The sequence below is a fragment of the Strix aluco genome, chromosome 4, assembly GCF_031877795.1.
Source record: "Strix aluco isolate bStrAlu1 chromosome 4, bStrAlu1.hap1, whole genome shotgun sequence".
In the NCBI taxonomy this organism is placed as follows: Eukaryota; Metazoa; Chordata; class Aves; order Strigiformes; family Strigidae; genus Strix; species Strix aluco.
In genome coordinates this window covers 275,002-299,233 of record NC_133934.1, presented here as the reverse complement: position 1 = coordinate 299,233, position 24,232 = coordinate 275,002, and the positions used below count along the sequence as shown (strand labels likewise).

Below are 24,232 nucleotides of genomic sequence, written 5' to 3'. Positions count from 1 at the left end.
TCGTGGCGGTAACTCGGTGGGGGGAAACCTGCCGCAAGCCCCCGGCGAGGGGCCCGCCTGGGACGGGGAGTCCCTGGGGGGGTTCTGGCCTGGCTGTGTCCCCGCGCTGTGTCGTGGGAAATGCGTGGGACATGGCGGGGAGCCAGGCGGGGCTGCGGGGGCGCGGGATGGGGCTGGCACCTAGCGGGGGGCTCGCCCCGGCACCGCTCAGAGACCCCGCGGTGGTGGTGGGTCCTCCTTCTCCTCCTCCTCCTCCTCCTCCTCCTCGCCGGGCGCAGGGGCGCAGGGCTGGTGCCTCTCGCTGCCACCGCCGCTGAGGGTCATGCCAGGGGCCGGCTGAGCTGAGCCCAGCAAGGAGCCGAGCTGCCGGGGCATGGGGGGCAGCGGGGACCCCCCCGTGGTGACCGGCCCTCGGGGCGGCCGCCGGCTGCCCAGCTCTGGTGCCCGGCTGTGCCGGTGGGTGCCCCGTGGACACACTGGTGCCTTGGCTTCCGGGTCCAGCACCTCCACCTGGGGCGTGATCCAGCGCCTGGGCCGGCTGCCGGGGCCCCCCAGGACGGTGCCGGACCCCCCTCGCTTTGCCGCCGTGGTGCGCGGGGGCCTCCCTGGCCGCATCATCCCCGAGCTGGTGCAGGAGGGTGGCGGTGGTGGCACACGGCCCCCCACCACGCCGCTGCCCTCTGCGTCCCCGTGCGATGACCGCGGTCGACGCCGTCCCTGCTCCGGCCGCCCACGGGGCTCGGCCGGGCCCGGTGGTGGGCAGGGGGCCAGTGGTTTCCCCTGGGGGGGCCGGGGGACGGTGGCCGCCTCGGCTGGCGGCAGCTCCGGGCTGGACGTTCCTGGCACAGGGAGGATGGTGCTGGCGCTGGGGACCTGGCCGGGACATGGGGGCTGCGCGGGGGGAGCTCCGGCGGGGGGGTTCTGCTTTCCACGCTGGCATGGGGCACATGCACCGGAGACCTGCCCGGGAGGGGTCAAAGGGGGGTCTGGTGTGGGTCCAGGTGCCCCACGGGGGTGACTGGGAGTCGGTGGCGCCGCACGGGCCGGGGAGTGCAGCCCCAACCACCCCTCTTTGCCCCCACCCTGGCATGAACCCCCCTGCCTCCTCAGGGGGGGTCTGGGGGAGGCTGTGCCCTGCCAGGACCCCCCACCGGGACCAGGGGCTCCGTGGGTGGATGGTGGGGGCCACGGTGGGGTTTGGGGTCCGTCTCACCTCTCCCAGGCCCGGGGTCAGGATGGGCACTGAGCCCCGCGCCCAGGAATCAGCAGGGGGGGGCTGGGGCTCCTCATCCTCCCGCCAAGCGTCGTCATGTCCCCGCTCAGGGTCTGTCTCCCCCTCGTCCCGCGCCGGGAAGCTCCCCGCGACCATCTGCAGGAGGGTGTCCCGCGCCCAGCCCACGGCCCAGGGCACACGCTGTGGGCAGAGCCAGCGCTGAGCCCCCCCCGCGGCACCCCGGGACCCCCCCAAACGTGGGCTGTGGGTGCACTCACCCCACGAGTCGCGTGGGCTTGGGCACAGGCGTCCAGCACGCGGCCCAGCAGCTCGGCTACGACGTCCCCGACATCCCTGTCCCCGCGCTCAGCCTCGAGCAGGGGCAGCCATTCCCCCGCCGGCAGGTGCCTGGGGCTGGTGGCCACTCGGCCAGTGGTGACCGTGGGGGGCCGGGATTTGTCTCCGCGGGGTTTGGGGGCAGCCGCCCGCTCCCGGGGGGTCATTTTCTGCAGGGAGAGATGACAAAGCCTTGTGGCTCCCACCTCGGTGACGGGGTTGGAGGGGGACAGGGGGACCCGTAGCCCAGGGCCAGAACAGTGTCGTGGAATCAGCCCACGGGCCCCCCCCAGCTCGAGCAGGACCGGAGAGCGGCCCCCCCACCCCCCCAACACGGCCCGGGGGGGCTCTGTCCCCCCCCAGGCCCCCGCAGCCACGCCGGGGTACGGGGGAGCGGGGGGAGGCTCCGTACCCCAACCCACGGCGGGGGCATCTCTGACATGGCACCCCAGTGTGCCCCAGTGCATCCCAATATACCCCAGCACATCCCAATACACCCCAATACACCCCAGTACATCGCAGCACACCCCAGTATGTCCCAGCACATTGCAAATCACCCTAACCCCTCCCAGCCACCCCAGTGTGCCCCAGCTCATCCCAGTACATCCGAATATACCCCAGCACACCCCAACTTAGCACACCCCAGTACAGCTCAGCACATTCCAGTACACCCCAGCACAACCCAGCATGTCCCAGCACATCCCAGTACACCCCAACACATTCCAACACACCCCAGTACACCCCAACACCCCCAACACACCCCAACAGTCCCAACAGACCCCAGCACACCCCAATACACCCCGATATCCCCCAGCACACCCCAGTACATCCCAGCACACCCCAGTACACCCCAGGTCCCCCCCCAGACCTCAGCCATCCCTCCCGGAGGCAGGAGGCGTCCCGGTCTCCACAGCAACGCTGGCTCCGCCCCCCCCCCGGACGCGCCGCTCACGCTGACGTCATCCCTGCGCGCCGCCCTTACGTCATCACGCCGCGCCGCCGTCGCCATGGCTGCGGCGACCACCGAGTGAGCGGCGGGAGGAGGCCCGGGGTGGGAACCGGGGGGCAGAGGGGGCCTGGCGGGGATACGGGGAGGGCGCCGGGGCCGGGGGGCGGGCCGGGGCCGCCTCTGGGGGGGTGCGCGGCCCGTATGCCCGGCGCGGCCCCCCCTGACCCGGCGCGGCCCCGCAGGCGGTACCGCAAGGAGCAGAGCATCCCCCTGCGGAGCAGCAGCGCGGCGCTCTACAACAACCTCAGCGTCCTGCGCCTGCCCGGCGGGCGGCTCGCCGCCCTCAGCGCCGTGCACGGCCCCAGCCTCAGCCTGCTCAGCGCCGCCGCCGACGGGCTCGGCTTCTCCCACCGCCAGCTGCAGGCCAAGGAGGGCGGCATGGCCGTCAGCACCTCGCTGCTCACCCAGGTACGGGGCTGGGGGTCCCCCTGCTCCTCTTCGGGGTCCGCCTGCGCCCCCTGCCTCTTCTCAGGGCCTGCCTGCTCCCCCCTTCCCAGGGCTGCAGGGCCCTCCACACTGGGTTGTACACTGGGGGAGAGCGAGCGAGCTGGCGGGCTCGTGAGCTGCTGCCTTCTCACGGCCAGCAGACCTGTCACCGGGAGGGCTGTGACACGCAGCAGCCGTTTAGGCACCTCCGCTCCCCCGGCAGCCGCACGGGAAGTGGGTTTAGCCTGGGCTGTACACGGTGCCCCACTGCCTCCTAAGCGGAGCCGAAGCAACCCCAAAAAAATGACAAATGGCTCCCAGCATGCCTGCGGAGGAGGTGGCGGGGAGGGACGGCTGCGCAGAGGGTCACAGGTGCTGCCGGCGGGTTCACTGGGGCGGGTGAGAGCGGGACGGGTTGACAGGGGTGCCTGGGGTTCACCGTGACACCGTCTCTCGGCCTTTACCCTGGTTTCTGTGCCCCGGTGAGGCCAGCACTCGCCTCGGGAGCCCGCGGTGCCCTGATTACAGGGTGGGGGAGAGCGAATGGGCCTCCTGAGAAGGTTTGAGGGACCTTGGGGAGGTGACAGGAGCCAGAAATGCGCCTGTCTCTGGACAACCACGGACTGGCCATCCCCAGGAAGGTGGGCGAGGGCCTGTACCCTGTTCTCCCGCTCCCTGTTTCCTTCCAGGCTGCTTGGTGCGTCCTGCCGGCGCGGGTGCTGCTGGTGCTCACCTCTCAGAGAGGGATCCAGGTGAGCACGGAGAGTGCGAAGGGAAGTCGGGGTGCCGGGAGGACAGCTGGGCTCCTGGGGGCACGGGGAACCTTCTGGGGGTCCCGCTGCACGCCCGGCACGCTGTCATGCTCCCTGCGAGACCTCTCGGGGCAGCACGAAGCCCTCCTGGGCCTCCCCCCGTTGCTTTCCCTCTCCAGATGTACGAGTCCGATGGCTCCATCATGGTTTATTGGCACGCGCTGGATGTCGCGGAGCATTCTCCAGGTAAATCCCGTGGTGGGAGCGCGGCAAGGAGCCCCCCAACCCGCTCTCCTCTGGGATTCCCACACCGCGGCCCGGTTCCTCCATGATGGAGGCCCCCGGCAACCTGGCTCCCGCACCCAAGCCAGGATGGGGCAACTCGGCAGCTTAGTGGGAGGGTTTGGAGAAGGCGTCACCCCCACCGCTGTGTCCTGGCTCGATGGGAGCTCGGGGGGGCTGCAAAGGGGCTCGGAGAGCAGCCGATGTGGCAACTACAGTGGCCAGCTCTGGGTTTCCTTCCAGCACGAGCCGTGTTCGCTCGAGGGATCGCGGCAGCTGGCGGGCGCTTCGTCTGCGTGGGTGAGCCGGGGAGGGAGGGAGGGCGGCACTGGGGGGGTGCCGGGGCCGCTGGAACCGCGTGGGGTCAGCCCAAGGGGCTGCTTCGCGCTGTGGCTGTGGCGGGGAGCGGCTCCAGGCCAAGGAGGGGGGCAGTGGGTCCCGGGGGTGGTGGGAGCTGGAGATAAGTGTGTGTGTGTGTGTGTCCCCTCCCCCGTGAGCACTGATGGCTGCTCCGGCCCGGCTGCAGGGACGTCCTCGGGGCTGGTGCTGGTGTTTGACATCCCCCCCAAAGGGACCAACGTGACGGTGAGCGAGGTCCTGGAGCAGCACCGCGACGCCATCACCGACATCGCGGCAGAGCTGGGCCAGGCGCCGGTACATGTGGAGTCGGCGCCGGTGCGGTCCCTGGTGCTGGCGGGGGGGGGGGGGGGGGGCACAGTGGGGACCCCAGCCGTCCCCTTGGCCTGTGCGGAGATGCCAGCGCTTTGCCATGGGCCACGAGGGAGCCGCGGGCATGAACCTTTCCCCCTCGGCAGTGGAGGGGCTGGCGGCGGCTCTGGTCGCGGCCCTGGTCGCCTCTGGGGTGGCGGAGCCTGATCCCAGAGCGCAGCCTCCACTGGTCCAGCTCGCCCGCGTTGCAGACGCACTAATTGGCTTCCTCATTACTAGCTGCCTCCGCCCCAACGAGGACGCTTTCTTATACTTCCCCTAATTAGTTACGTTCAACTTTCTCCATGTTCGGGACTCCCCTGAGCACAGAATTGCTTCGAACCGGTTCCCAATTAGCCCGGATACGGAGCTTGTTTTCACCAAAGCCGCTCTGTGTCCGCGGGCAGCTCCGAGGCGCCTCCCCGGGGCCTTGTGCCGCGTTTCCGTAACGCAGGAGCCGGGCCTGGTGTGGGGTGATCCCTTGGCAAGTCCAAGGGCATCCAGACTCGGGCGCGGAAGGAGGAGTGCAGCCGTTCCGCCTAAATTTTCATCCTGGGTGTAATTAGCGTGGCTCACCGTGGGCACGTTGGAGCGGCGGTGCCCAGGTGGGATCCAGCTGAGCCCCGAAACGCCTCGGTGGTTTCCACGAGCCGTTAAACCTCACGAGCTGCTAAACCTCACGCTCGTTCTGCAGCTGGCTCTGGCTTCGCCGCGTGGCGCTGGGGCGAGCTGGGTGCCGGGGCAGGGGCTGACCCACCGCGACTCTGCAGGATGGTGCCGGTGACCTGGTGAGCGCCGACGATGCGGGGACCCTCTGCATCTGGAGCACGGGGGAGGAGTTCACACTGCTCAGCAAAATCCCGGCCTTCGGGTAAGCGCCGGTGGTGGACGGAGCGGGACGGCCCCAGCCAGGCCGTGGCGGTGTCCCGGGAGGGGGGAACCTGGCACCAGCCTCCCCGCCCCAGCCCTGCGACGCATGTCCCCGTGCCCAGCTGCTCCTGCTCCTCGGTGAAGTTGTGGAATGGCATCGTGGCCGCTGGCTACGGAAACGGGCAGATCCGGCTGTACGAGGCGGCGACCGGCCTCCTGCGCGCCGAGGTCAACGCTCACGCTCGGTGGATCTACGCCCTGGACGTGGCACCACAGACGGGAAAGGTACGGCACCGCGGCACCATCGCGCCCCGTCCCGCAGCCCCACGGTCCCCACAGCCCCCGTCCCCTCCTCTCGCAGCTGCTGTCGGGCGCGGAGGATTCCTTCGTCCACGTCTGGAAGCTCAGCAGGAACCCGGACACCGGCGAAGTCGCGGTGAGTCTGCAGCTGCTTCTTGTGCCGAGGGCAAGCTCCAGCCGCAGCCCACTGGCCCGGCCGCGTGGGCCTCGCCAGCCTGTTGCCCCGAGGTGACGCCTCCCGTCCCCGCCGCAGATCGAGCACTGTCACGCCGAGTGCGTGACTGACACCCAGGTCTGCGGCGCCCGCTTCTGCGACCCCGAGGGCAACTCCTTCGCCGTCACCGGCTACGACCTGAGCGAGATCTTCCGCTACGGCCGGGCGTAGGCAGGAGAGCCGGGCTACCGCCGCACCGTAAGCGAGGTGGGGAGGGGGGATGAACCCCCCCCCAGACCCCCGAGTTCTGCCCCGCAGGGCCCGGGCAGTGCCTTGGGGTGGGAATCCGCGCACCAGTGGAGCTGAGCCAGCGTCACCCCCACTCCCAGCTCCAGGAGAGGATCCAGGGAAAACCCCTGTGATGGGGGAGAGCCCTCGTGGGTGCAGCACCCGTGGAGGGGACTCTCCCTGAGCCCCCCCAGGGCCTTCCCCCCCACACCGTGGGACCTGGCATGGCCAGACCTGTGGGGCTGCGGCTGCGTTCAGGGGCTGGGAAAGGCAGAGCCCCCCCGGGACCCTCCCCCAGGTCACTGTGGCCCATCCCCCCCAGTGTCCCCCCGCCCCCGACCTCCTGCCCAGCCCAGGCTGTGCTGGGAGATGGGAGGGGCAGATGCTCGGCCCCTTCCCTGAGGGGCTGCCCTGCCCCGACCCCCCCATCCCACCCCTGGGAGCTGGTGTGACCCCCACGGGATGAGCTCGGTCTCTGGCTCCGCTCCCAGGACCTTGGGAAGGGGGGAGGGGTGGGGGGGGGGGCATGGGGGGGGCCCAGCCCCAATCCCGTGGGGCGAGCTCAGCCTGGGACAGGCCCTGGGAGGGGGGAGAGCTCCCAGCTGGAGGCTACCCCCCCACCATGCTACGGGCCACAGACACCCCTATGATCTGCACCCCCCAGGTGGGGTCAGTCCCCCCCTTCCCCACTGTGCTGTCCCTCCTCCAGCTCTGGGCCAGCACCCCCCCGTCCTGTTCCCCACCCCCCCATATGCTCTGTATCCCCCCCCATGATAAACGCACCTGAATGAAGCCCCCCCGCCCCCCCGTGTGGCTCCTTTTTGCGTGGGGGGGTCGAAGCGCCGGGTGGGTGACGGCCAAGCACCGCGGGGCTGGGGGGGCAGAGTCCAGGCCCGTTACAAAAGGCTTTATTAAAGGTTAAAACAGCCGACGCTGAGAGGCCCCACTCACAGTGCTGGGGGGGGCCGGGGGGGGCGTGGCGGGGCCCCGAGGGCCGCTGTGCTCACGGGGTGGGGGTAAAAAAGTGTAAAAACGGTTGTGCAGTTCAGCCCGGGGGTACCCCCCCGCCTCCCCCGGGGACGCACCCCGGGGCCCTGCGGGGGCTCGTCCAAGGCACAGAGATGAGCTGGGGGGTGGGGAGGGGGGGGCAAGCTGAGCCCCCCCCCATCCCCAACATCCCCCTCCCCAGGCAGGAGCACCCAGGGCCCGCCCCCCACGCCCTCCCCACCCTCCTGCCCCGCTCACAGCTTGGCCCCCCCCTCCTTGGGGGTGTTTGGGGGGGGCGGGAATACAGCACCAGCGAGCCCGGCCCGGGGGGAGCACCCGGGCGGGGTGGGGGGGGAGTCCCCCAGCCCCCCAATACTGCTCGGTCAGAGGTAGCACCAGCGCTGGCCGGGGCGGGGGGGCCCTGCCGGCTCGGCACGGTTCGGCACGGTTCGGTTCGGCACGGTCAGCCCCGCTCCCGCGCCGGGGGAAGGCACGGCGGGACAGCGCCTGTAAACAGCCGGGACCGGGGGGTGTAAACGGGCGGCAGCCGGCGGTGGCCCACGGCGGGGAATGGTGGCCTGCGGCAGGGTACGGCAGCCCTTGGTTAGGGCACGGTGGCCCTCGGCAGGGCACGGTGGCCCACGGTGGGGAATGGTGGCCCATAGTGGGGAATGACAGCCCTTGGTGGGTCACAGCAGCCCACAGCGGGGTACGGTGGCCCGTGACAGGGAATGGTGGGACACGGTGGCTCGTGGTGGGACACAGCAGCCCACGGTGGCATATGGTGGCCCATGACGGGGCACAGTGGCCCATGGTGGGACACAGCAGCCTACGGCGGGGTACAGTGGCCCACAGTGGGGTCTGGTGGCCCGCAGCAGGGAATGGCAGCCCTTGGTGGGACACGGTGGCCCTTGGCAGGGTACAGCAGCCCATGGTGGGGTACGGTAGCCTGTGGCAGGACACAGTGACCTGTGATGGCCCATGGCAGGGTACAGTGGCCCGTGGTGGGACACAGCAGCCCACAACAGGGTATGGTGGCCCATAGTGGGAAATGGCAGCCCTTAGTGGGACACGGTGGCCCACAGCAGGGTACAGTGGCCCATGGTGGGGCACAGCAGCCCACAACAGGGTACGGTGGCCTGTGGTGGGGCACAGCGGCCCATGGCAGGGTACGGTGGCCCATGGCAGGCTATGGCAGCCTGTGGTGGGACACAGCAGCCTGTGTCAGGGTATGGTGGCCCGCAGTGGGGCACAGTGGCCCACGGCAGGGTACGGTGGCCCACAGCAGGCTACGGCAGCCTGTGGTGGGACACAGCAGCCCGTGACAGGGTACAGTGGCCCACAGTGGGGCACAGTAGCCCACGGCAGGGTACAGTGGCCCATGATGGGCCACAGCAGCCCGTGGTGGGCCACGGTGGCCCATGGCAGGGTGAGGGGCCGCGTGGCCGTCCCCCCATCCCTGCCGTAGCCCCCCCCCTCCCCAGGCTCAGGAGACGTGGGGCGAGGGCCGCCAGAAGCACCACTTGCTGCGGGTGTGCTGCTTGCGCTGCAGCTGCTCCTCCCGCTCCCGCTCCTTCTTGGAGCGCAGGTACAGATCCTCCTCCTTCAGGTACCAGACGGGCGGCCAGCGGTGCCGCTCGAAATGCGCCCGGTTCTCTGCGGGAACGCGGCACCAGGCACGTCAGGGCGCGGGGGGGACGCCTCCCTGCCCCCTGCCCCCCCTTCTCCCGGCGCCGCCGTACCTGCCGACATGAACTTCATCTCGCGGGGGAAGCGGCGGCAGACGCTGTTGTAGTTGGTGCAGATGTAGTGCAGGCACCACGCCGCGAGCTGCCGGGCGTTGTGGAACTGCGGGCAGAGACGGGGTGAGCACGGGCAGCTGCCTGCGCCCCGCGGGGGTCGTGGGGTGTGTGTGTGTGTGTGTGTCCCTCCTCCTCCCGCCGTACCTGCGTCATCTCCAGGTAGATGATGACCTGCTCGTCGATCTCCACCCGCTGCATGAAAGCTCGCAGCAGCTCATCCACGGCGTACTGCTCTGGGGGGGGGATGGGGGGGCTGTCGGTGCCAGGGACGTGCGCCCCAGCTGCCCCCCGCGGCCCACGCTTGCGTAAGGAGCCGGTTAATGACGCGCCGGGGATGCATCGATCCCCGTCCCCGCGGTATCAGCGGGTGACGTGGAGGCCGGGGGGGGGTAAAGCGGGGGGGTGCTGACCTGTGAGCGCCTGCAGCCGCGGCAGGCACAGGCGGTTGGTGAGGATGAGGAGCTCCATCGCGTCCAGGTCGGGCGTGGGGGTGAAGACGCCGGTGTAGAGGAAGTCGAGGACGGCGCGCAGGCAGGCGCAGTTGGTGCCGGGCAGGGAGACCTGCGGGATGAGTTGGGTCTGGGGGGGCCCAGCACAGCCCCCCCGCTTCCTCCCCAGCATGAGGGACAGCGGGGCTCACCCGTGGCAGGGCTGGTCCCCTCCCGATGTCACCATCCCCCCCTCACCTCGGCGGCGTAGCTCTCCCGGAAAGCCCCCCGGAACATGGCCATCATCCAGTCGCAGCCGGCGATCAGCAGCGGCTTGTGCGCCGGCACGGCCCCGTCGTCCACGCGGAAAACCACGTCTGGGAGGGCGAGGGGACGGCCTGAGTGCGGCGACGGGACACCCCAGCACCCCCCCGCACCCAGCACCGCGGCTGAGCTGGCCCCGGCGGCGATCCAGGACCCTGACCCACAGTGGCTGTGGCGGCAGGAGGGGGAGTGGGGTGGCCGGGAGCCTCCCCGGGGTCCCCCCGACCCCCCCGTACCTGCAAAGACCCCCTTTCCCAGGCACTCCTTGATGCGGTTGGCGCGGCGGACGTGGAAGGCCTTGGTGATCTCCTGGTTCATGAAGCTCTCCTTGTTGAGCACATTGGCCACCATCATGCGCAGGTCGAAGACCTCCAGCAGCTCGGCAATGGTGGCCACCTGCATCAGGTCGCCGCGGGCCTGGTCCAGCCGCCCGGTGTAGAGATACTCCAGCACGGCGCGGAAGGGCTCGGCCTGCACCCGCCAGTCCATGCACACCACCGCCATCCGCCTCTCCCGCCCCGCCACCGGCTCCGCTACCACCTCCCAGCTCAGGCTGATGAAGCCGCGGCCCCACGCCGACAGGTCGCGGCCGCCACCGGCCACCGTGGCCACCGCCCCGTCCCCCGCCGCCGGCCGCAGGGCGTCGTCGCTCTGCGAAGTCCGCAGCGGGGCGCGTCCCCCCTCGGCCAGGGCCCCCCGCTCCCCGTCCAGGCTCTTGGTGCGGGCAGCCGGTTCCTTGGCCGCCCCCCGCGGCCCCTCCAGCGTGAAGAGGTCGTAGAACTTGGAGCAGGAGGTGGCCAGGTAGACGCGGTGGGCGAAGACGCGTTGGCCGCCCTGCAGTTGGAAGACGACGTCGGCGCAGAGCGGGGTGCAGAAGAGGGCGGCGGGGCCCCAACCCCGGCTGGCCGGTGGGTCGGGGACCTGGATAACGGGGGGCGGGGGTTTGGGGGGCAAGAAGGGGGCCTGCAGCAGCGGCCGCTGCATCTTCTTCAGGTGGGACTTCCAGAACTGGAGGTGGCGGCGGGAGATGAGGGCGGCGCGGATGGCATTGTCGAAGACGTCCTTGATGCCGAACTGGGCCACCACGCTGGTCTCATAGTAGGGCACCCCCAGCTCCTTCGCCACCTCATGGCCCCGCTCCGGGGGCAGGATGTCCGTGGGCTTGATGGGCCTGGAGTTGGGGGGGGACACACAGAGAGAGCGGGGCCGCGTCACCGCGCACCGAGGGGCCCGGATGGCCCTGCCACCCCCCGCCCGCCCGCCCGGGGGCCTCACTTGGCCAAGGGGCGCCGGGCCCGGTTGACGGCCTCCAGGTCGGCGTAGCGCAGGTCCAGCTGGCATCCCACCAGCACGATGGGCGTCCGGGGGCAGAAGTGCTTGATTTCGGGGTACCACATCGTCTTCACGTGGCGCAGGGAGTTGGGGTTCGCCAGCGAGAAGCAAAGCACCACCACGTCCGATCTGCGGCCGGGAGGAGGAGGAGGAGGGTGACCCCACGTCCCTGGGCTCCCCCCTGCACCCCGCCTTGCTCAGAGAACGGCACTGGGGTCCCAGCCCTGCCCAGGGACACCCATCACTGCAGTTGGGTGCCCCCATACTGGGACCCTCCAACCCCCGGGAGCCCCTTGGGAGCAGCTGAGGCTGAGGAGGGAGCCGCGGGCCCCCAGCTCTGGGTCACCACAGTTGGCCAAGCCCTGGCTCGGGTGCAGGCGCAGCACAGCCCGGGGCCCCGCAGACACCCCACCAAGCACCAGGGCCACAGCCGAGCGCCGGCGGGTGCCAGGAGGGACCCACCAGCCAGGCAGCCCCTGCCCAGCCACCCCGAGCCCCTTCCCTGTGCCCAGCATGGGGCCATCACGCCGCTGCCGTTGTCCCAGCCCCGCGCCGGCGGTGCCAGCGGCTCGGGGGAGCCTCCCCGGGCAAGGTGACAGGGGACGCGCGGGAGGTGCCAGCAGCACCCAAGTCCCCGCAGCCCCCGGGGCCTTATAAGGCGGCCGGGAGCGGCCACGTGGCCCCAGACCCGGTTTGTTTTTAGTCTGCGCTTTGCCGAGACGTGACCAAGAGGCGCGTTTGGAGCCGGGCCCGTGTCAGGGACCAAGATAGACGCCACCGGCCGCCTCCTGCGGGCCCCCGGCCAGCACGGGAGCCGCCGCTCACCCGCCGGCGATGCCGGGACCCGGCAGCCACCACCCCGCGGGGTCAGGCTGGGGCAGCCCCGAGCACCTCGGGCACCCCGGGGTGAGGCAGCCCCCCACATCCCCCCCCGGCCAGGGGTGACCCCAGCCCGCAGAGCCACCGCGGCCCCGGACAGTGCGGGGGGGAGATTAGAGCGTGCCGAGCCGTGCTGGCACGGTGTGGCGGGCGATAAGAGCCTGGATGTGCCAGCGGCCGTGGGGAAGGGGGGTGTTTCCAGCCCAGCGAGTGGGGGGGCTGGGGGGGCAGCGACTGGCTGCCCGCTGGGGAAGCCGCGAGCACCCGGAGCTCCCTGCCCGGGATGGGGGGCTGTCGGGGCGCACAGACCCGCTGCTGCCCAAGCTGGGGACCACGGTGCCCCCGGGGTGCCCTGGATGGGAGGTGGGGGCACTCCCAGCCCCCCCCGAGGGTTTGGGGTGCCAAAGCTGCTCTCGGGGTGCTGGCAGGAGCCGGGGGGGGGCCCTTTGGCTTCATGTCCCCTTGGGCAGGCAGGGCTGGGTGGTCGGGGTGCTGGTGCTTGGGGGTGCCGGTGGTGGGTTGGGGTGGCAGTTGGGGTGCCCGTGCTGGGGGTGCCAGTGGCAGGTCGGGGTGTTGGTGCAGGGCTCAGGGTGCCGGTGGCAGGGCTGGAGGTGCCGGTGGCAGGTCGGGGTGTCGGTGGCAGGGCTCGGGGTGTCAGTGGCAGGGCTGGGGGTGCCGGTGGCAGGTCGGGGTGTCGGTGGCAGGGCTCAGGGTGCCAGTGGCGGGGCGGGATGCTGCTGCTGGGGCTCGACGTGCCGGTGGGGGGGTCGGGGTGGGGTTGCGGGGGGAGCTGAGGGGCCCCGCGGTCCCACCTGCCGTAGGCGAAGCGCCGGTCCTTGTGGTGGTCCCCGAAGGTGTCCCAGAGGCGCAGGGACACGCTGACCTCGTCCACCACATCCCGGGAGCGCTCCAGCACCTGCCGGGACACGGACCGCCGCTGTCACCACCCCGGTCCCAGCGCTGCCTCCCCCCCCCACCCCCCCGTGCCCGGCGCCCCCCCCGCCGCCCCGCACCTCCTGGCAGACGCGGTACTGGTCGATGGCCCAGACGGTGGGGACGTGCGTGGCCAGCAGCTGGTACTGGCTGAGCGTGGCGTTGCAGGCGCGGGCGCAGATCAGCCGCGTCTTCCCCACCGCGTTGTCGCCCACCACAACGCACTTGATGGTCTCGACGTTGGGGCGCTCGTAGTCCACGTCCAGGTCCATGGGCACCGCCGGGCCCCCCCCGCCGGGCAGCGGCCCCGCACGGAGCGGCCGCGCTCAGCCCCGCCCCCCGCCCATGCCCGTGCCGCCGCCCGGGCCCCGTTACCCCGCCCGCCCCCCCGCTCCGCCAATCCGCGACCGCCTCTCCCCGCCGGCCCCGCCCCTCAGGACCCGCCCCGACGGCCCCGCCAATCGCAGGCAGAGCCGCCCCGACTCGCCCCGCCCCCCCGGCGCCGTCGGCCAATCCGCGGCCGCCCCGCCCCGCCCGCGCGCGGACAAAGGAGCGCCGCCAGGGGGCGCCGCGCACACGTGACGGGCCCCGCCCCCCGCGGCCGGAGGAACCGCCCCGAGCCCTGGGGAGAGCGGGGGGGAGCGGCGGGAGCGGGGACAGCAGGGACAGCAGTGACACTAGGGACAGCAGGGACACCGGCAGGACCAGTGACACCAGTGCCACCAGTAACACCAGTGACAGCAGGGACAGCAGTGACACCAGTGACACTAGGGACAGCAGGGACACCGGCAGGACCAGTGACACCAGTAACACCAGTGACACCAGTGACAGCAGCGGCACCTACGACACCAGTAACACCAATGACACCAGTAGCACCAGTAACGCCAGCAGAACCAGTAACACCAGTAACACCAGTAACACCAGTAACACCAGTGGCGGGTGCCCGCAGACCGGCCTCCCGGCACGGCCAGCCCCCACCTCTCACCAGTGGCACCAGTACGACCCCCCCGCACCCCCCAGTGGCCCCTAGGCGGGGCACACACGCGGGACACAGCCCCGGGCCGGGCGCGTCCCCGCCCGCCCCCCCCGCCCGTGGGGGCCCCCCGGCGCCACTGCCCCGCCCCCCCGCCCCGCCCGGTGCCGCCCGGTCCCGCCCGTGGGCGGTGGGTGGGGGCGGGGCGGGCGGCGGGATGGCGGCCCCGGGGCTGGAGCGGCACCGGCTGGCGCTGCTGGCGGCCCGGGAGGACGTGGGCAACCCCCGCGCTGGGACCGACTGGTGAGACTGGGCACGGGCACCGGGCACCGGGCACCGGCGGCGGGGCGGGGCGGGGCGGGGGGGCCGACACGCGCCGGGGCGGGGGCGCTCCGGGGTCCCGGCGGGGCGCGGGGGTGCCGGGACGGGCCCAGGGAGTCCCCCCTCCCTGTCCCCCCCCGCCCCCCTATCCCGGCGCTGCGCCCGCCGAGCCGCGGTGGGAACGGGGCGCCCGGTGCCCGCCCCGCCCCGCCCCGCCCTGTCCCGCCGCCGCCGGGCGGGGAGCGGCGCCCCCGGGGCACGGGGCAGGGCACGGCGGGGGGAGCAGCCGAGCCCCGGTACCGGCGCCTCCTGCTGCGGGTCCAGGGGGCACCGGGGGCACCCGGGGTGGGGGGGGGGTGGGTCCCGGTGCCGGTGCCCTCCCGAGACCCCTCGTCCCGGTGGGGCCTCACCGCGGGCACCGGCACGGCCCGGGGCGGGGGGGCGACGGCACCGCGGCTGCGTCTTGCTGGGCTCGGCCACTGGCCACTGGCCACCCAGGCACTGCCCTTTGCCCCCAAGTCACTGACCCGGGTGGCGTGGCCGGGCCCCTGCCAGCAGCCGCCGTGTCCTGTCGTGACACGCCGTGTCCTGCCCCGTCCCGCCGTGCCGTGCCGTGCCAAGTCCCGCTGTGCCATGGCCCACGTCGTGCCACGGCCTGTGCGTCCCGCCGTGTCGGGCCGTGTCGTGCCACGTGCCAGATCCCGCCGCCTCCCGCCCCGTTGTGCCGTCCCGTGCCGCGGCCTGTTGTGTCCCACCGGGCCGTGTCACCCCCCGCCACGTGCCCGTGTCGTGCCGTGTCGTGCCACGCACGTGTCGCGGAGCCGTTGCCGGGCCGCGTGCCGCCGCATACCGGTGTCACCGGAGCCATGCGGGGACAAAGAGGCGGCAGCGCCGGCAGGGGAACACGGCCTGTGCCCGCGCGGGGGGCCCCGGAGCCCCCTCCCCAGCCCCTGGCACGCCGGGGGGGGCCGTGGCTGCTCCCCCTGCTCCGGGCCGGGGGGTCGGGCTGTGCCTGGCCGGTGGGTCGCGGTCCCGGGCTGCCCGGTGCTGGGGGACACCGGCATCGCCCGGGGGGGCGGGGGGGGGCCGTGTCGCTGCAGTGCTTCCCACGGCCCCATTGTCCCCGGGCGGATGCTGCCGGCGGCACTTCCACGAATTCAGCCACCGGGTGGGCGGCACGGGGGGGGGGGTAGGGGGGGTGTGGGGGCGTCCCCAAGCTGCCTCCCCCCAGCCCCCCCCACCCCGGGGCAGCTCCTGGATCCCACACCCAGGGCACCGGGGGGGGGGGGGGGGGGCACCCACCAGTTGGTGCCACCTGGAGCGGGTCAGTGGCCACCATGTGCCTCAGGTGACTGTGCCGGGGCGAGGGTGGTTGCCCCCCCCAACTCCCCCTGACCGCCCCCGACCCCCCTGTCTCCCCCCAGGGCCGTCTTTGCCTATGAGAAGCACCATGACCTCAAGCTACTGGACTCTGGAGGTAACGGGGAGCAACGCGGTACTGGCGGGTTGGGGGGGGGGGTGTCCTGCTGTGCTCCCCCCCCGCGACCACCCCCCTGTCTCGTAGCCGGGGGGCCGGACGAACTGGCCGAAAAATTCTCGGCCACCAGCATCATGTACGGGCTGTGCCGCGTCCCAGACCCCGGCACGGGCGCCCACCGCATCGTCCTCATCAGCTGGGTGAGTGCAGGGCCTGGAGGGGGGGGGGGGGGCGGGGGGGGCGGCTCTGGGCACCCCCCCGCTGCCGGGGTGTGGGGCTGAGCGGTGCCTGCGCTGCCAGGTCGGGGAGAAGGCGCCCGAGCCCCAGCGCCAGGCGTGCGCCGGGCACCTGCCCGCCATCAGAGCCTTCTTCAGGGTGAGTTTCCGGGGGGAAAGGGGGCGCGGGACCCTTTGAGGGTGGGGGCCGGGGTTCTGTGCCCCCCCCGCCTCGTCGTGGCTGCCGGCCCCGACCTTTGCAGCGCCGGGCGCATTACTGCTGACTCAGGCGCCGCCGTTCCCGTTCCCAGCCTTGGCCCCGGATCCGGGGCTGCGGTTGGGCTCCCTGCCCCCCCCCCCCCGCCCTGCCCGGATCTTGCCTTCGCTTGGGGGGATCCTGCCCCCTGCCCCCCGCACCCCCCCCATCCCCATATCCCAGCCCCTGGTGATCTGTCTGGGCCCTGTGTCCGGATCTGCCCCCCACACACACATCTGGATCCAGCCCCACAGCTGGAGCGGGCGAGGGAATGGCGCCAGGATTCCCTGGGGAGGCCGCAAATCATCCGGGGGGGGGAGGGAAGTGGAACTGGTCGGGGGGGGGTGGGGGGGGGCCATGGGTGCTCGGGCCGGGGGGTGACGCCATCCCGTCTCGGCGGCAGGAGGCCAGCGTGGTGCTGAGCGCCCGCCGCGCCGAGGAGGTGACGCGGGAGGGGCTGAGCCGCGCGCTGGCACAGCTCGCCCCCCCGCCCCCCCCGCCCTCGCCAGGAAGGGGCCCCCCCCGGACACCCCGGAGCTGGTGGTGAGTTGTGGGGGGGGTCACGGGCTGGGGGACGATGTGTGTCCGCCGCGGGACGGGGACCGGTTGAGGGGAGCGATGGGGTCCTCGCCCACCCTCCCCGGTGTGGAGGGGGGGGTCCCCGTCTGGGGGTTGCCCCGGGGGTCCTGCCCTGACCCCCCCCCCGCTCCCCGCAGGGCACCAACTACCGCAAAACCAACCCAGCGCTGGAGATCCACCGCACCAAGCGCGATTCCTTCTGGGCACAGGCTGAGGTGGGGGGCGCGGGGGTGCTGGGGGGGGGGGGGTGTCCCCCCCCCGTATCCCCGGTGCTGAGCACGGTGCGGCCGCAGCGCGAGGAGGAGCAGCGGCGGGAGGAAGAGCGACGCCGGGCGCTGGAGGAGCGTCGGCGCTGGGAGCGGGAGCGGATGGAGGAGGAGAGGCGCGAGGCGGCCGAGCGGGAGCTGCGCTGCAGGGAGAAGGAGCGGGTGATCGAGGAGCAGCGGTGAGGCGGGGGGGCCCCCCACGCAGGACCCCCGGCACCCCCACGGGGGCTCCGAACGTGGACCCCCCCATCCCCTGGCACAGCCCCCGCTTCCCCGTCCCGGTGCCCCCCCTCCACGTGGCTCCGAGCGCGGAGGGGGGGGAGACCCACGGCAGGGCCCAGGGGCTCCTGCGCCCCACAGCTGCCCCCCCACCCCAGGCTGGCCCCCCCTGAGCCCCCCGAGCCCCCCCCCGACGCTCCCTGCCCTCGCAGGAAGGAGCAGGCACGGCTGGAGGCTGAGGAGCGGAGGAAGGAGAAGGCGCGATGGGTGAGCGGGGCTGGGGGGGCTCGGGGGGGCCGTGGGGAGCTGGGGGGGCCGTGGGGAGGCTGTGGGGGGCCCGTGGGCTGCCCGGCCACGCTCTGTCCCCCCAGGAGCAGCAGCAGCGGGAGCACGAGGCGGCCATGCGGGACCGTGCCCGCGCAGCGAGTCTATCGAGAAGGCGGCTGTGAGTGCCGGGGCCCAGCCCCCCCGTCCTGCCCCCCCCACACCCCCGGCCATGCCGCGGGGCCGTGTCACGGTGACACAACGTGTCATGGTGTCACGGTGCCGTGTTGCGGTACCGTGACGTGTTGCAGTGCTGTGACGTGTCGCAGCGCCGTGTCACAGTGCCATGATGTGTCGTGGTGCCATGTCACGGTGCCATGTCACGCTGCGGTGCCACATCATGTCGCGGTGCCGTGTTGTGGTGCCATGTGACAGTGCTGTGCTGTGCCATGTCACCGTGTCATGGTGCTGTGCCACAATGCCACATCAGTGCCACGTCATGTCGCGGTGCTGTGCCATGGTGCCGCGTCGTGTCGCAGTGCCATGTCGCGGTGCCCCATCATGCCGTGGTGCCGTGTGGCGGTGCCCCATCGTGCCGCGATGCCGCGTGGCGGTGCCGTGCCGCGCTGACGGGTGTCCGGGTGTCGCAGGAGGCGGCCGTCCTGGTCTCCCAGCGCTCGCAGAACCCCCGGGATTTCTTCCGGCAGCGGGAGCGCTCGGGGTCCACCTCCGGCACCCCGCTGCCCCCCCCCGCCCCCGGCACCAGGCCCGGTAAGTGTCCCCGCGGTGTGTGGGGGGGGTCAGTGCCGGGTCTGGGTGCAGTGGGGCAGCAGTGGGGGCCACTGCTGCCCCCCAGTCCCCCCCCAGCCCCCCCCAGCTGCTGACCGTCCCCCCCTCCCCGTGCCCAGGTGCCCGGCGGCCATTCCTGCGGTACCAGCGCAGCCTGACGGAATCGGCCTTCATCTTCCGCCGGCCAGACCCACCCCCCTCACCCGGACCCCTCCAGCCCGGGGCCTTCAGGGCTGCGCCCCCCCCTAGCCCCGCCGCCCCCAGCCTCCCCTCCCCAGCAGCCCAGCGGGGAGGGAGACCCCTCCCTGTGCCCCCCGGGGAGCCCCCCACCGCCGTGGGCTCAGGCACCCCCCAATTTGCCACCACTGAGACCCCCATGGGGACAGGGACCCTTCCCTGTGCCCCCCCGGGGAGGCCACCCAGCTCTGTGGGCACAGGGACCCCTCAATCTGTCACCACTGAGACCCTCATGGGGACAGGGATACCCCCAGTGCCCCTCCGGGGAGCCCCCCCCAGCCCCGTGGGCACGGGGACCCCTCAATCTGCCCCCCTGAGGAGCCCCCCCAGCCCTGTGATGACAGGGACCCCCCAGTGTGCCACCACTGGGACCCCCACAGGGACAGGGACCACCCCCTGTGCCACCTTGGGGAGCCCCCCCAGCCCAGCCAGAGCAGGGCCCCCCCATGCCACCAGCCCCACAGGGATGCCTCCCTGTGCCACCATGGGGACCCCCCCCAGCCCTGTGGGAACAGGGGCCCCCCCTCCAGCCAGCCCCACAGGGACAGGCCCCCCCTCTCCCTGTGCCACCTGGGGGTCCCCCAGCCCGGCAGGGGGGGGGGCAAGGTCCCCCTCGACTGTGCTTGGGCCAGGGCCCCTGCGCCTCCCCAGCCCCCCCAGGTCGGGGTTCCCTGACAGCACTTGTGGGGCAGAGCCCCCCTGCCCCAGCAGCCCCCCCTGGCAGCCCCCCCCGGGCACCCAGGAGGCCGTGACTCTGCCTCTCCCCAGCCCCCCCAGCACCCCCAAGGATGAGGATGGGCCCCCCCTGGACACCTCCCCCCTCCCCAGCCCCCCCCGGGCATGGGGGTCTCTGGGGCTGCCCCAGGCTGGGACACCCCCCCCAGCCCCCCCAGCCTGACCCAGGATCTGCAGCCAGGTGGGTGGCCGGGACCCCCCGTGTGGGGCTGGGGGGGGGGGGGGGGTGGTCACAGACCCCCGGTGTGGTGCTGGCGGGGGGGGTCCCGGACCTCTGACGTGGGGGCTCAACCTGTTCCTCTCCCCACAGGGCCTGGGGGGCACAATGGCATCGGGGGCCACGAGCAGGGGGTCTGGCCGCCCCCCTGGGAGCAGGACACCCCCCCGGGGCAGGTACGGCACCAGCTGGGGCGGGGGGGGGGGGGAGGGGAGGGTGTGTCGGGGGGGGCGGGGGGGGATGGTTTTGGAGCTGTGGGGCATGGTTAGGTGGGGGATGAGACTGAGGGGGGGGTTCTGGGGCTGAGGTGGGGGGTGGGGGGTGGGGGGACAAGGATGGGGCTTGGGGGGGTCCCGTGGGTGGGGGGAACCCTTCAGACCCCCCCTCATCTTGCAGGGGGACGAGCCCAGCGACAGCATCCTCCTGCCACAGCCCCTGCACAAAGCCAGGCCAGGTACCCCCAACCCCCCCCGTACCCCCCCAAAACCCCCCTGTATGCCCCCCGCGCTCATCCCCCCCCCCCCTCTGCCCAGGCTTCGCCCTGCTGCTGGCCCGCGATGCCCCCCACCCGCAGCTGCCGGGGGGCACCAGCCCCCCCGCCGAGGACGAGGACCTCTCCCCCCACACCGTGTAGCCGGGGGGGGGCCCAGCAGCCTCGAGAAAAGAGGGGAGGGGGGGGGCATCCCTATGGCACTACAGCCCCCCCGGACACCCCCTCCCGCACACCACAGACGCTTTCTGCACCCCCACCCGCGCTCACCCCCATCCCCCCATTTGCACCCCAAAAAGCAGCTTTGGGAGGGAGCCGGCGCCCCCCCCCTACCCAGGGGGGGCACCGACCCCCACCCCAGGAAGCCAGGCCGGGCAGAGAGACCCCCCACAAACACACCACTCCCCCCAATCAGACACAGCCGCTGTTAAATAAATTTTAATGCATATTAATGAGGTGGCAGCTTTGGGTCCCGGCCCGGGGCGAGGGGGGGCGGGGGGGGGCCAGGGGTGGTCCCTGCCGGGTGGGTCTGCCCCCCCCCGGGAGGGGCGTTGGCACCGGGGACAGGGGCAGGTGGCCCCCGGGGTTAGAGGTGAGAGAAAGCAGAGCTGGGGGGGTCCCTGCGCACCCCCCGGGGTTAGACCCCCCCCACTGTATGGGGGGGGGGGGCGTTTGCCCTGAGCACCCACCCTGGGGGCACAACCGCAGCCCCCACCCTGTCATGAGGGGGGGTTCAGCCCCCAGCACCCATCCTGGGGGGGGGGGGGTGGGAACAGCTCCCCCCTCCACTTTTTTGGGGGGGTTCAGCCCTGAGCCCACCCTGCAATGGTGGCTTTGCCCCCCCCCCGCGCCCCTCCCCTCCCCTCCCCTCTCAACCCAGGGTGGCAGAAATTCCAGTTTCTCCCCAAAAGAAGCTGTGAGCCCCCAGCCCCGCGCCCACCCCAACCCGGAGCAAGACCCACGCTGGGGGCTGGAGGGTGGGGGGGTCCATCCACACCCCCCCGCCTCCACACCCCCCCCACACCTCCCCCCGGGTCCTGTGGGTCCCTAGGGCTCAGACCCGGGACTGGAGGGGGCTGGGGGGCGCGGGGGGGTCGCGCTCGGTGGCCGGGCTGCTGCTGCCGCTGCTGAGGAGCTGGGGGGCGAGGGGTGCGGGGGGGGGGGCGGCCGGCCGGGCCCCCCGCCCCTTCAGGGTGCTGAGCTTGGCGTCCAGGGAGAGGGTGCGGGGTCGGCCCCAGGGGCGGCGGGGGGCGGGGGGGCTGGGGCTGCCCGCACGGCTGCAGCGGGGGGGGCGCGGCGGGGGGGCCCCTCGAAGAGGCAGAGCCACGGGGGGGTCCCCGGCGCCCGGGCCCCCGCCCGCCGCGTCAGGATGTCGGTCACCGCCTCGATGTCGTCGGCCGGATCAATAGCTGGGGGGAGAGAATGGGGGGGGTCAGCTGGGACCCCCCGGGACACCCACCCTGCTCCTGTGCCGTGGGGACAGGGGACCTGCCGCCCGGGGTGTGCCCCAGGGCCGGGGTGTGCCCCACAGCCGGGACGGGCCCATGGCCAGGATTTGCCCCATGGCTGAGGTGACCAGCATGTGCCCCAAGGCCGGGCCGTGTCCCACAGCTGGGACGTGCCCCATGGCCGGGATGTGCCCCCCCCATGGCCGAGGTGACCAGCATGTGCCCCACAGCCGGGACATGCCCCAGCGCCAGGGCAAGTGGGACAAGCCCCGTGGCCAGGCCATGCCCCAGGGTGACCGGGCCGTGCCCCGTGGCCGGGCTGTCCCCCCCGGCCGTCCCAGGGGTTCCACGGGCCATGGCGGGGGGGGTCACCCCGCCGTCCCCCCACCCGTCACCTGTCGCTGTAATAGGAGGAGAGCAGAGCCCGGATCTCCGCCGAGACGGCGTTATCCTGCAGCAGGAGCCCTTCGCAGGCGGGGGGGGCACGGCCGGGCCAGGCAGGGCTGGAGCCGCCGGAGGGGGGGGACAGAGAGATGGGGGGCACAGAGAGATACAGGGGGCAGAGAGATACAGGGGGCAGAGAAAGGCAGGAGGGGGAACACAGAGGGATGGGGGGGACACAGAGGGGTGAGGGGACACAGAGATGGGGGGGCAGAGGGGGGACAGAGGCAGTTCAGAGAACAGCGGCGTTGGGGAGGTGCCGGGGCGGCGAGGACGGGGCCGCCCGGCGACAGGTTAGCGGAGAGCAGAGAGGAGGGAGACAGAGGCAGAGCCCCCCCGGCCCCCCCGGCCCCCCTCACCCATCTCGTGGTAGAGCGAGCCCTGGCGTGGCAGCACCGCAGGCGCCCGGCGCGGCGGCGGCACCTCGATCCGCATCAGCTCGTCACAGCACTGCTTCCACTGGCCTGGGGGGGCGGGGGGTCACACCGCGGGGGGGCACGGGGGGGGCACAGGGAAGGGGGCCCACGGGGAGGGGGGTCCTGCTGGGATGGGGTCCACTGGGTTGGGGGTTGCACAGTGAGGGGGTCCCACAGGGAGGGGGGTGACCTTCTGGGATTGGGGGCCCCACCAGGATTGGGGGTCCCACTGGGCTGGGGTCCTGCTGGGATGGGGGTCCCACTAGCATTGGGGCTCCCATGTGGATGGGGTCCCACAAGGTTGGGGGTCCCACTGGATTGGGGGGGTCCTACAGGGACTGGGGTCCTGCAGGGAAGGGCTCCCACTGGGTTGGGGGTCCCACTGGGATTCGGTCCCACAGGGAGGGGGGTCCTTCTGGGATTGGGGGCCCCACGGGGATGGGGTCCCGCTGGGATGGGGGTCCCACAGGGAGGGGGGGTCCCACTGGGATGGGGGTCCCACTGGGAGGGGGGGTCCTTCTGGGAGGGGGGGTCCTTCTGGGATGGGATCCCACAGGGAGGGGTCCCACTGGGTTAGGGTCCCACGGGATGGGGGTCCCACTGGGTCGGGATCCCACAGGGAGGGGGTCCCACTGGGATTGGGTCCCACTGGGATTGGGGGTCCTTCTGGGATGGGATCCCACAGGGAGGGGGTCCCACTGGGTTGGGGGTCCCGTGGATGGGGTCCCATGGGGTTGGGGGTCCCTCGGGGTGTGGGGCCCCCCGTGCCCCTCACTCATGTCGTAGAAGTGCTGCCAGAAGGCCTCCATCCAGCGCTGCGCCTCGGGCCGGCTCTCGGCCAGCAGCGTGTGGGTCACCTCCTCGCCGCCGTAGCGGTTGGTGACGGCCATGCCGGGGGGGTGCCCGCGCCCCTCCCGCTCCGTCGCGCGGATCCGGGTCTCCTGCGGCGGCGGGGGAGGCCCTTAGACCCCCCGCAGCCCCCCCCAGCCCCCCCCCAGCCCCGGCGGTACCTTGTTGATGGCGATGGTGAGGGCCGGCTCCTGCCCCGCCTCGGCCTCGCCGGGGCCGCGGTAGCAGAGGAGGTCGGTGCCCGCGCAGGACGCAGAAGAGACGGGCCCCGCTCTGCGCCTCGGCCCCCGCCTGCGCCCGGGCCCCGGTCACCACCGACCCCCCCGGCACCCCCAGCCCCGACCGCACTCCCGGGCCAGCGCGGGGGGTGGAGGCTGCCCCCTCCCCAGAACAGGGGTCCCCCAGTCACTGTCCCCACCACGGCCCAGAGACCACCCATCCCTGGCCCTGCCCCCATCCCCATCCCATCCCTGTCCCCATCCCCATCCTGGCGCTGTCGGTGTCCCTGTTCCATCCTGTTCCCATCCCTCTCCCATCACATCCCAGCCCTGTCACGTCCTGTCCCTGTCAGTGTCTCTGTCCCCATCTCTGTCCCATCCCACCCCTGTCCCCATCCCTAATCCCTATCCTGTCCTCACGGTGTCCTTGTTCTCATCATGTCCCTGTCCCCATCCCTGTCCACATTCCCATCCCCATCCCGTCCCTGTCACATCCTGCCACTGTCAGTGTCTCTGTCCCCACCCCTGTTCCCATTGTGTCCTTATTCCTATCACATCCCTGTCCCTGTCCCCATCCTTGTCCCCATCCTTGTCCCCATCTCTGTCCATGGTCCCACCCCGTCCCTGTCCCATCCTCATCCTGTCCCTGTCCATCCCTGTCCCCATTTTGTCCCCATCACATCCCACCCCCATCCCATCCCTGTCCCCATCCCCATCCCGTCCGTGTCCCCACCATGTCCCTGTCCCACCCATCCCTGTCCCCATCCCCATCCCATCCTGTCCCTGTCCCCATCCTGTA

The 24,232-nt window shown here is 72.5% G+C and overlaps 5 protein-coding genes across 9 annotated transcripts in view; 2 read left to right on the top strand and 3 right to left on the bottom strand.

The window, feature by feature from the left end:
- Positions 1-207: 207 nt before the first annotated feature.
- On the bottom strand, positions 208-2,558 carry C4H2orf81 (chromosome 4 C2orf81 homolog). The gene is made up of 4 exons (XM_074823780.1): positions 2,502-2,558; positions 1,492-1,842; positions 1,214-1,414; positions 208-960 (listed from the first exon to the last, which is right to left on the bottom strand). The coding sequence occupies exons 1-4, from the start codon at positions 2,556-2,558 to the stop codon at positions 208-210; spliced, it is 1,362 nt and encodes a 453-aa protein (XP_074679881.1).
- WDR54 (WD repeat domain 54) lies at positions 2,496-7,130 on the top strand. 5 transcript variants are annotated; one of them, XM_074821695.1, is made up of 10 exons: positions 2,496-2,576; positions 2,741-2,966; positions 3,674-3,736; positions 3,916-3,982; positions 4,262-4,318; positions 4,545-4,603; positions 5,497-5,597; positions 5,719-5,881; positions 5,958-6,032; positions 6,150-7,130. In XM_074821695.1, exons 1-10 carry the CDS (start codon positions 2,557-2,559, stop codon positions 6,279-6,281), a joined length of 963 nt encoding a protein of 320 aa, XP_074677796.1. In that variant the 5' UTR covers positions 2,496-2,556; the 3' UTR covers positions 6,282-7,130. The 5 variants fall into 5 exon arrangements, with proteins under 5 accessions (XP_074677796.1, XP_074677792.1, XP_074677791.1 ...); XM_074821691.1 differs by having other exon boundaries at positions 4,545-4,672; XM_074821690.1 differs by having other exon boundaries at positions 4,545-4,693.
- Positions 7,131-7,230: 100 nt separating this feature from the next.
- On the bottom strand, positions 7,231-13,347 carry LOC141922484 (rho-related BTB domain-containing protein 2-like). Its single transcript, XM_074821682.1, has 9 exons — positions 13,104-13,347; positions 12,903-13,006; positions 11,155-11,340; positions 10,116-11,050; positions 9,814-9,932; positions 9,538-9,688; positions 9,272-9,360; positions 9,068-9,173; positions 7,231-8,981 (listed from the first exon to the last, which is right to left on the bottom strand). Exons 1-9 carry the CDS (start codon positions 13,293-13,295, stop codon positions 8,812-8,814), a joined length of 2,052 nt encoding a protein of 683 aa, XP_074677783.1. The 5' UTR covers positions 13,296-13,347; the 3' UTR covers positions 7,231-8,811.
- An 825-nt stretch (positions 13,348-14,172) lies between these two features.
- On the top strand, positions 14,173-20,021 carry LOC141922486 (uncharacterized). Its single transcript, XM_074821684.1, is given in 15 exon segments — positions 14,173-14,299; positions 15,742-15,794; positions 15,882-15,994; positions 16,095-16,169; positions 16,669-16,770; positions 16,773-16,808; positions 16,982-17,059; positions 17,138-17,289; positions 17,542-17,596; positions 17,701-17,740; positions 17,743-17,774; positions 18,244-18,364; positions 18,502-19,535; positions 19,665-19,747; positions 19,968-20,021. Coding segments are annotated over 13 exon segments (1,959 nt in total). The 5' UTR covers positions 14,173-14,213; the 3' UTR covers positions 19,518-19,535; positions 19,665-19,747; positions 19,968-20,021.
- A 465-nt stretch (positions 20,022-20,486) lies between these two features.
- RTKN (rhotekin) overlaps positions 20,487-24,232 on the bottom strand; it is a 17,404-nt gene continuing 13,658 nt past the window's right edge. Inside the window, 3 exon segments of the mRNA XM_074821718.1 lie at positions 20,487-21,304; positions 21,307-21,470; positions 22,310-22,414. Of these exon segments, the coding sequence (XP_074677819.1) occupies positions 21,116-21,304; positions 21,307-21,470; positions 22,310-22,414 (458 nt within the window). The 3' untranslated portion in view covers positions 20,487-21,115.

What these genes read in the sequence shown, in the direction of transcription:
- WDR54 (XM_074821690.1), top strand. Translation starts at nt 2,557, where the DNA reads ATGGCTGCGGCGACCACCGA. An exon ending in TACATGTGGAGTCGGCGCCG is followed by an intron (nt 4,694 to 5,496) that starts GTGCGGTCCCTG and finishes GCGACTCTGCAG; the next exon opens with GATGGTGCCGGTGACCTGGT. An exon ending in CGGACACCGGCGAAGTCGCG is followed by an intron (nt 6,033 to 6,149) that starts GTGAGTCTGCAG and finishes TCCCCGCCGCAG; the next exon opens with ATCGAGCACTGTCACGCCGA.
- C4H2orf81 (XM_074823780.1), bottom strand. Translation starts at nt 2,558, where the DNA reads ATGGCGACGGCGGCGCGGCGTGATGACGTAAGGGCGGCGCGCAGGGAT. An exon ending in CGCGCAGGGATGACGTCAGC is followed by an intron (nt 1,843 to 2,501) that starts GTGAGCGGCGCG and finishes GTCCTGCTCGAG; the next exon opens with CTGGGGGGGGCCCGTGGGCT. An exon ending in TGACCCCGGGCCTGGGAGAG is followed by an intron (nt 961 to 1,213) that starts GTGAGACGGACC and finishes CCTCCCGGGCAG; the next exon opens with GTCTCCGGTGCATGTGCCCC.
- LOC141922484 (XM_074821682.1), bottom strand. Translation starts at nt 13,295, where the DNA reads ATGGACCTGGACGTGGACTACGAGCGCCCCAACGTCGAGACCATCAAG. An exon ending in AGTACCGCGTCTGCCAGGAG is followed by an intron (nt 13,007 to 13,103) that starts GTGCGGGGCGGC and finishes GTGTCCCGGCAG; the next exon opens with GTGCTGGAGCGCTCCCGGGA. An exon ending in GGGAAAGGGGGTCTTTGCAG is followed by an intron (nt 9,933 to 10,115) that starts GTACGGGGGGGT and finishes TCGCCCTCCCAG; the next exon opens with ACGTGGTTTTCCGCGTGGAC.